The sequence below is a fragment of the Ylistrum balloti genome, unplaced genomic scaffold, assembly GCF_031769215.1.
Source record: "Ylistrum balloti isolate Yb309-2 unplaced genomic scaffold, AGI_CSIRO_Ybal_v1 Utg369926, whole genome shotgun sequence".
NCBI lineage: Eukaryota > Metazoa > Mollusca > Bivalvia > Pectinida > Pectinidae > Ylistrum > Ylistrum balloti.
In genome coordinates this window covers 235,565-246,349 of record NW_026782041.1, presented here as the reverse complement: position 1 = coordinate 246,349, position 10,785 = coordinate 235,565, and the positions used below count along the sequence as shown (strand labels likewise).

The window sequence follows — 10,785 nt, the reverse complement described above, 5'->3', positions numbered from 1 at the left end:
ATTATCTTCAAAGCTAAAGAGTTCCAAAATTGTAAATACAAAACAACACAGAACATAGTACGGACATAGAATCCGGATACTGATTTTCCCGTCAACAGAGTTTTCGTCTCAACTTATGCTTCTGTCTACTTTCCATTTCCTTGAATTTATTTGTACATTTTTCATTTCCATCTCTTTATATGTTGTAATATAGGTTACGTTCAAATGAGCAAAAATGCCGTGGTTAGTTTACTACGTAGGAAACATGAGAATTATACACATTCCAGTAAACAGACCTGTGACGATATCTACCGTTAGTTGTTTACCAGTATTTACACACTTCCTTGTGCTATACCTAGATTAAGGTAATTAATTTTATTGTCTCTTAATGACCAACGCACTCTCCAGCTCGTGACAACAGTCATTTATCACTACTCAACATCAACATGGCCATTACTTTCATCTTGATTATAGCGATATTAAGAAACCCGAAACATTGGGATACAGTTAAGTAATATATAAAAATATAAAGACATAAATGAAGTATATACTATTTATCCACTCACATTATATGTATACCAAAATCTTTTATAATCAAACTGAACGCACGAAATCATAACAAACTGGCGGTCACGTGACGTATAATGTGTCATTTCATAATTTTTGTTAGAATAAATGAACCAGTTATAAACAATAATAAATAACGTTTTTGTATATAAAACATAGATCAATTTCACGGATGAATTATAAACACAACGATGAATGAAAAGACGTGTAATATAATTAACATGTTACTACCGACAACATACACTGTACGATACGTTACTATTCCAACTTTGATATATGTATCTTCAGGTCTGTCAGAAAAAATTAACAGACATGCTATAAAAGGTTTCTTTTTTCACTCAGAAGATTTTAGTAAAGTTTTTCTGTCCCGATAATAAAAAAGAACACATAAAAATATTTACAATATCAGTCTACTCGATCATTATCTAGACGGAAACATATAATTATTTCATCTCCAGAGTACTGTTGGTAAGGCAGATATATATATATATATGTATACATATATTAAAACAGAACTCAGCACCACATAGTAAATGTACATACACAATTGTGTTGAAATATTCAATAACAGTAACAAATGCTTAAAAAATATGTTTATGCATCAAATGTCAGCAATGCATCACAAACTAACGCTATAAATTCACCAAACTAAACAAAGCGAAGTTGAAATTTGTTTGAGACACACAACTGTGTCATTTAAGGGTAATTTAATCATCAAAATGGATTACGATAGATCCCTGAGAAAAAAGAGAGGGGGAGAAACAAGAGTTGTTGGGGGAAAATAGAGCTGTGAGGGTGAAACTAGAGCTGAGAGGGAGAAACAAGAGCTGGGAGAGAGAAACAAGAGCTGAGTGGGAGAAACTAGAGCTTGGAAGGAGAATCATTGAGGAAGAAACAAGAGATGTGAAGGAGACACAAGAGCTGGGAAGGAGACCCAACAACTGTGCAGGAGAAACAAAAGCTGGGAGAGAGAAACAAGAGCAGTGAGGGAGAAACAAGAACTGGGAGAGAGAAACAAGAGCTGGGAGAGAGAAACAAGAGCAGTGAGGGAGAAACAAGAACTGGGAGAGAGAAACAAGAACTGGGAGAGAGAAACAAGAGCTGGGAGAGAGAAACAAGAACTGGGAGAGAGAAACAAGAGCTGGGAGAGAGAAACAAGAACTGGGAGAGAGAAACAAGAGCTGGGAGAGAGAAACAAGAACTGGGAGGGAGAAACAAGAAGAGGGAGGGAGAGAGAGACAAAAGCTGGGAGAGAGAGAGAGACAAGAGCAGTGGGAGAGAGAAACAAGAACTGGGAGAGAGAAACAAGAGCTGGGAGAGAGAAACAAGAGCAGTGAGGGAGAAACAAGAACTGGGAGAGAGAAACAAGAACTGGGAGAGAGAAACAAGAGCTGGGAGAGAGAAACAAGAACTGGGAGAGAGAAACAAGAACTGGGAGGGAGAAACAAGAACTGGGAGAGAGGAACAAGAGCAGTGAGGGAGAAACAAGAACTGGGAGAAAGAAACAAGAGCTGGAAGAGAGAAACAAGAACTGGGAGGGAGAAACAAGAGCTGGGAGAGAGACACAAGAGCAGTGAGGGAGAAACAAGAACTGGGAGAGAGAAACAAGAACTGGGAGAGAGAAACAAGAACTGGGAGAAAGAAACAAGAACTGGGAGAGAGAAACAAAAGCTGGAAGGGAGAAACAAGAACTGGGAGAAAGAAACAAGAACTGGGAGGGAGAAACTAGAACTGGGAGAGAGAAACAAGAACTGGGAGAGAGAAACAAGAACTGGGAGAGAGAAACAAGAACTGGGAGAAAGAAACAAGAGCTGGGAGAGAGAAACAAGAGCTGGGAGGGAGAAACAAGAACTGGGAGAGAGAAACAAAAACTGGGAGGTAGAAACAAGAGCTGGGAGAGAGAAATAAGAGCTGGGAGGGAGAAACAAGAACTGGGAGAGAGAAACAAGAACTAGGAGAGAGAAACAAGAGCTGGGAGGGAGAAACAAGAGCTGGGAGGGAGAAAGAAGGGCTGGGAGGGAGAAACAAGAACTGGGAGAGAGAAACAAGAACTGGGAGAGAGATGCCAAAACTTGTGGTCAAGGTAGACGTACAATTACGAACTATGTAAAACTGTTCACAACTATGTATAACCGTTCACAACGATGTATAACCGTTCACAACGATGTATAACTGTTCACACACTATATATAACTGTTCACAAACTATGTATAACCGTTCACAAACTATGTATAACTGTTCACACACTATAAATAACTGTTCACAAACTATGTACAACCGTTCACAACTATGTATAACTGTTCACAAACTATGTATAACCGTTCACAACTATGTATAACCGTTCACAACTATGTATAACCGTTCACAAACTATATACAACTGTTCACAAACTATGTATAAATTTTCACAAACTATGTACAACCGTTCACAAACTATGTACAATCGTTCACAACCATGTATAACTGTTCACAACTATGTATAACCGTTCACAACTATGTATAACCGTTCACAAACTATATACAACTGTTCACAAACTATGTATAAATTTTCAGAAACTATGTACAACCGTTCACAAACTATGTACAATCGTTCACAACCATGTATAACTGTTCACAACTATGTACCACTGTTCACAAACTATTTACAACCGTTCACAACTATGTACAATCGTTCACAACCATGTATAACCGTTCACAACTATGTATAACCGTTCACAAACTATGTATAACTGTTCACAACTATGTATAACCGTTCACAAACTATGTACAATTGTTCACAAACTATGTATAACCGTTCACAACTATGTATAACCGTTCACAAACTATATATAACTGTTCACAAACTATGTAAAACCATTCACAAACTATGTACAACCGTTCACAAACTATATATAACTGTTCGCAAACTATGTATAACCATTCACAAACTATGTACAACCGTTCACAAACTATGTATAACCGTTCACAACCATGTATAACCGTTCACAAACTATGTATAACCGTTCACAACTATGTATAACCATTCATAACCATGTACAACCGTTCACAAACTATGTTTAGCCGTCCACAAACTATGTATAACCGTTCACAACTATGTATAACCGTTCACAAACTATGTATAACCGTTCACACACTATGTATAACCGTTCACAAACTATGTACAACCGTTCACACACTATGTTTAGCCGTTCACACCTCCTTTGGTTGAAAATATTTCATCATAAAGAAAGTTTATAAGGAATGATAAGCTCGTTAAAAAGATGAAGTTTTCGAGGGTGCAAACGTTCACTAATCAATACACCTATATAAAAAATGTGAGATACGTAATATTTACGATACAGAAAAATTGCAGAGCCTAAATCTGCCTATAGGTTTATCATCGATTTCTGGACATTGCCATTTCAGATAGAGGTTTCCCTTTTAGAAGCTTTGACAGTTTTGCTGAATTATACCCGTTTGACAACATCACCAACTCTCCGGTGTATTCTCAGTCAAATGGTTGACTCCTCTACTGAGGACGCTAGCGTCAAATGTAACAGTAGACAACGCCCACTACGGAGGACGCTTACGTCAGAAGTAAGAGTAGATAACCCCCACTACGAAGGACGCTTACGTCAGAAGTAAGAGTAGACAACGCCCACTACGGAGGACGCTAACGTCAGAAGTAAGAGTAGACAACGCCCACTACGGAGGACGCTAACGTCAGAAGTAAGAGTAGACAACGCCCACTACGGAGGACGCTTACGTCAGAAGTAAGAGTAGACAACGCCCACTACGGAGGACGCTAACGTCAGAAGTAAAAGTAGACAACGCCCACTACGAAGGACGCTTACGTCAGAAGTAAGAGTAGATAACCCCCACTACGGAGGACGCTTACATCAGAAGTAAGAGTAGACAACGCCCACTACGGGAGGACGCTAACGCTAACGGAAGTAGGAGGACGCTAACGACAACGCCCACTACGGAGGACGCTTACGTCAGAAGTAAGAGTAGATAACCCCCACTACGGAGGACGCTTACGTCAGAAGTAAGAGTAGACAACGCCCACTACGGAGGACGCTAACGACGGAAGTAAGAGTAGACAACGCCCACTACGGAGGACGCTAACGACGGTAGTAAGAGTAGACAACGCCCACTACGGAGGACGCTAACGTCAGAAGTAAGAGTAGACAACGCCCACTACGGAGGACGCTAACGTCAGAAATAAGAGTAGACAACGCCCACTACGGAGAACGCCAACGTCAGGAGTAATAGTAGACAACCCCCGCTACGGAGGACGCTAACGACAGAAGTAAGAGTAGACAACGCCCACTACGGAGGACGCTAACGACGGTAGTAAGAGTAGACAACGCCCACTACGGAGGACGCTAACGTCAGAAGTAAGAGTAGACAACGCCCACTACGGAGGACGCTAACGTCAGAAATAAGAGTAGACAACGCCCACTACGGAGAACGCCAACGTCAGGAGTAATAGTAGACAACGCCCACTACTGAGGACGCAAACGTCAGAAATAAGACGCCCCCATGGGATGAAACCGTCTATCAGGGTGTCTGAAATGTTGAAATGTTGGGTAGTTTTTGAAGATAGCTCCTGGGCCTAATGGCGCCTTATCCTGTCAGTGCCGTATAGATGGTGTTCGGCGCGTTATACTAATTGAGTCTAACATACAAAGTTATCTGTCCACAACCGGAACTCCTCGTATTGTGATCTACTTCGTCTCATGTGATTATCGTTATACATAATATTGCTACAACTTTGTACGTGAGCACCGTCTGCCAGTCCAGTGGTACGGCCAAGGAGATACCTCGGACAGTTCATTGTCCTGTGATTGACTGATGTCTGGGAAGGATGACATATATACACATCTTAGTACTGACTTTATGCCGTATAACACGCTTTATTGGTGACTGGCTTCATAAAGATGTCACGAGGTTAGGATGGTCATTCCTGGGGATAGAATTCCATATCCGGCGTTCAATATATCAAATTAAAAGTACTCTTTCTACACTTATTTTGAATTTCAACAAATTTATTGCATGGGTATTACAAATAAACATCCGGCTCAATTTATCACAACTTATCAATATCTTCTCTTTGATATATTTATACATACACCAAAGTTAGTAACAATCTAACTTTGCAATCTGGATATAATATAAGTAAAAGTAGACTACAGCCGTTACAGAGGACGCTTAATACAGAAGTAAGACCACACCGGCTACAGAGGACGCTTATTACAGAAGTAAGACCACAGTGGCTACAGAGGACGCTTACTACAGATGTAAGACCACAACGGCTACAGAGGACGCTTACTACAGTAGTGAGACCACACCGGCTACAGAGGTCGCCTACTACAGAAGTAACACCACGCGGGCTACAGAGGACGCTTACTACAGAAGTAGGATCACAGCGGCTACAGAGGACGCTTACTACAGAAGTAACACCACACTGGCTACAGAGGACATTTACTACAGAAGTAAGATCACACCGGCTACAGAGGACGCTTACTACAGAAGTAACACCACACTGGCTACAGAGGACATTTACTACAGAAGTAAGATCACACCGGCTACAGAGGACGCTTACTACAGAAGTAACACCACACCGGCTACAGAGGACGCTTACTTTAGAAGTAAAACCACACGGGCTACAGAGGTCGCTTACTACAGAAGTAACACCACAGCGGCTACAGAGGACGCTTACTACAGAAGCAAGACCACACAGGCTATAGAGGACGCTTACTACAAAAGCAAGACCACACAGGCTATAGAGGACGCTTACTACAAAAGCAAGACCACACTGGCTACAGAGGACACTTACTACAGAAGTAAGACCACACCGGCTACAGAGGACGATTGCTACAGAAGTAAGACCACACCGGCTACAGAGGACGCTTACTACAAAAGCAAGACCACACTGGCTACAGAGGACACTTACTACAGAAGTAACACCACACCGGCTACAGAGGACGATTGCTACAGAAGTAAGACCACACCGGCTACAGAGGACGCTTACTACAAAAGCAAGACCACACTGGCTACAGAGGACACTTACTACAGAAGTAAGACCACACCGGCTACAGAGGACGATTGCTACAGAAGTAAGACCACACCGGCTACAGAGGACGCTTACTACAGAAGTAAGACCATACCGGCTACAGAGGACATTTACTACAAAAGCAAGACCACACCGGCTACAGAGGACGCTTACTACAGAAGTAACACCACACTGGCTACAGAGGACGCTTACTACAGAAGTAACACCACACTGGCTACAGAGGACATTTACTACAGAAGTAAGACCACACCGGCTACAGAGGATGCTAACTTTAGGAGAAAGTGTAGAGGACGCTTAGTTAAGGATGTAATATACTTACAGAATAGTTAACATACAAAATGTTTTCGTGTTAACATTTGTAATCTATGTTGAATTTTGATAATTGTAGCCGGTATTGTTTTGATCGTTGTAAATAGTGTCTACATCGACAGGACAGGACACGAAGCAAATCCTGATAAAGAATACTGACATTATTATATAAACCACTCTCCTTTCTCCATATTCCTTAAAATGAATTTCTCACACGGTGGTGTTTGGTATAATAGACCAAAGTGGTAGTATTTTAAATTTTTTTATGGCAAGTTACTCGATCAATTAATTAAAAGAAATTGAAATTCGAAACAAAGACAAGTTTAAAAATGTTTAGTTCAACCATTTATCTTTTAAAAGTGAAAATGACAGCAAAAATGGTGTAATCTTTATGAAATTGTTGTCAAAAATGAATGACATCATTAAATAGCCGTCCTGTGATGATACCGAGTGGTATTGAACAATTAAAGGTCCGCAAAGACTCTTACGTCGGATTTTGAAATATGATCAAACGTTAAGGTAGCAGTACACAGTTTCTCGGTGCGGCCATGGGTGATATTTTCGTCCATCAGATCAACCCATAATGAAGGCTTTAAGTAAAATTTGAAAAAAAATAGACCCTTGCTAAAATTAACCTTGTCATGTTTAAGTGGACAATGTGGGGTTTCAATTTTTCCAGAAGAATATTTTTGTAAAGTGTTGGAGATCACAATTTGGACAGTCTCGAATCTTTGTCTACACACCAAAACCTAGCTTTACAGGAAGTAAAGGTTTCATAGTGTTTACATGTAATCATGTTGTGAAGGCATTTTTTTCAGTTGGTGACCATGGCAATTGCAGGTCAGAAATCAAAGGTAATTTTTGATTTACTCAAATTTGATCTATCTCTACTATTAATGTAATTGCTATGTAGTTTATAAATATATTTACATGTAATGATGTATATTATGCATAACCAAACTGCTATACCTGTATATCTCAACATGAACAATAAATGCAAATTAACTGTTTCCAGCTACCTAATGATCAAACAGATAAACACATAAAATATCTGATAACATGCAAAGATGCTTGGACAGGAATCATAAGCAGGCCATTGATCGTTACATCATTGGTTTACGTGAAATAAATTACGTCTTTTTCTCATAACGTTACTCTCACAAACAAATGACGTAACGATACCAGCTCACAAGGGCAGATAACTCTGCATTACGAAAAGCCTAAATGTTTGGTGTTCTATTTCAATATGAAACTCCTGATCTTATTCTCCTTGTACTTTTCCAGGATTCTCTTCGTAAACCTTTCTTTCGTTCATATTTTGCCCTATATTTATTGAATTTGTGTTCCGAGTATCATTCTGTTTACATGTTGGTATTTTATTTGCTGTCGTTTATCATAACATCTATTTTTTTTAAACTGTGAAATGTTTAAGTCATTGTTGTAATGTAAGTACTGAAATGTTATCGGAGTAATACTAAATTACAGACATGTCGGCAAAACATTAATCCAAACCCAAAATCAAAACAAAAACAAAAACAAAAAATACAAACAAACAAACAAAAATAAAAAAAAAAAAAAAAAACGGAAAGCAAAATATGTAAGATTTACAAAAGGAAACCAGGTATTAGGAAAAATTCTTCTCATGAACGAAATACGGCATTAGTGACCAGATTACGGGTGATCATCGTGACAAAGTATTACATTATCTCTACACCCATTAATCAACCCTCTGGTATGTACAGCCTGGCACGAACATTATTACCTAATCATATTATTACATGACAGCTATCATAACAAAATCATTACAGAAACTACACATATGACTCTCAATATTGACCCTGATCTCACCTGCTTTCACACTGATAAAACTACACTAAGGAACGGATGTATACAAAATGTAGGTAAGGTGAAAGGTCAGCCATTTTAGCGCTACATCTTACATGTTATTTTATTCTCGTGCTCTACACATATTTCCTACATACCGATAATGTACGATACATGAACAGTCACGGGTTTATTGCACTAGTGATTAATTAGTATTGATGGCCTCTGTAAGTGGCACTGAATGACATTAACGGTGTCCTTCCTCGGCACATCTCCATTCGCCAGTACATGACCACTCAAACAAGTCCAAGTTGAAAGCAATGTACACTATTTTTTATTTCAATTACGGACCTTTGTTGAGATGAAAATGTAGTTATATTAACACGAGAGAATATATTCCCGAAATAAAATTCGACTTTAACATAAAACAGCGATTTAAGTTCACAAAACACACACCCATATACAAAAAAGTTCTGATTTGTTATGTAAGCTACGGACTCAAAACACACACCCATATACAAAAAAGTTCGGATTTGTTATGTAAGCTACGGACTCAAAACACACACCAATATACAAAAAAGTTCGGATTTGTTATGTAAGCTACGGACACAAAACACACACCAATATACAAAAAAGTTCTGATTTGTTATGTAAGCTACGGACTCAAAACACACACCAATATACAAAAAAGTTCGGATTTGTTATGTAAGCTACGGACACAAAACACACACCAATATACAAAAAAGTTCGGATTTGTTATGTAAGCTACGGACACAAAACACACACCAATATACAAAAAAGTTCGGATTTGTTATGTAAGCTACGGACTCAAAACACACACCAATATACAAAAAAGTTCATTTGTTATGTAAGCTACGGACTCAAAACACACACCAATATACAAAAAAGTTCGGATTTGTTATGTAAGCTACGGACTCAAAACACACACCAATATACAAAAAAGTTCGGATTTGTTATGTAAGCTACGGACTCAAAACACACACCAATATACAAAAAAGTTCGGATTTGTTATGTAAGCTACGGACACAAAACACACACCAATATACAAAAAATGTTCGGATTTGTTATGTAAGCTACAGACACAAAACACACACCAATATACAAAAAAGTTCGGATTTGTTATGTAAGCTACGGACTCAAAACACACACCAATATACAAAAAAGTTCGGATTTGTTATGTAAGCTACGGACACAAAACACACACCAATATACAAAAAAGTTCGGATTTGTTATGTAAGCTACGGACACAAAACACACACCAATATACAAAAAAGTTCGGATTTGTTATGTAAGCTACAGACACAAAACACACACCAATATACAAAAAAGTTCGGATTTGTTATGTAAGCTACGGACTCAAAACACACACAAATATACAAAAAAGTTCGGATTTGTTATGTAAGCTACGGACACAAAACACACACCAATATACAAAAAAGTTCGGATTTGTTATGTAAGCTACGGACACAAAACACACACCAATATACAAAAAAGTTCGGATTTGTTATGTAAGCTACGGACTCAAAACACACACCAATATACAAAAAAGTTCGGATTTGTTATGTAAGCTACGGACTCAAAACACACACCAATATACAAAAAAGTTCGGATTTGTTATGTAAGCTACGGACTCAAAACACACACCAATATACAAAAAATGTTCGGATTTGTTATGTAAGCTACAGACTCAAAACACACACCAATATACAAAAAAAGTTCGGATTTGTTATGTAAGCTACGGACTCAATCTTATTTCATCAATAAATGGAAGATAACCTTAGGGATTTGTACAGAAGAAGTCTGGATAAGTCTATCGACATAGTATGACAGTAATTGGAATGATTTCAATGTATTAACATGCATGGAGACCTGTCCTGATAATGAATAAAGACAAATTAATCTACATATAGTAACAGCTCGTGGACAAATTAATTATTGGATTTAGAGCATCAACGAAGTCGAAATTATAAACCATATACAATAAATTCTTTGACAGTAAATGAGTAAAACTGGATGTTATGACAAATT

At 38.5% G+C, this 10,785-nt stretch overlaps 1 protein-coding gene across 1 annotated transcript; it reads left to right on the top strand.

Annotated features, from left to right (window-relative positions):
• Positions 1–214: 214 nt before the first annotated feature.
• Positions 215–6,933, top strand: LOC132546987 (apical junction molecule-like). The gene is made up of 4 exons (XM_060210722.1): positions 215–265; positions 1,615–2,424; positions 3,951–4,165; positions 5,748–6,933. The coding sequence occupies exons 1-4, from the start codon at positions 215–217 to the stop codon at positions 6,931–6,933; spliced, it is 2,262 nt and encodes a 753-aa protein (XP_060066705.1).
• Positions 6,934–10,785: the final 3,852 nt, after the last annotated feature.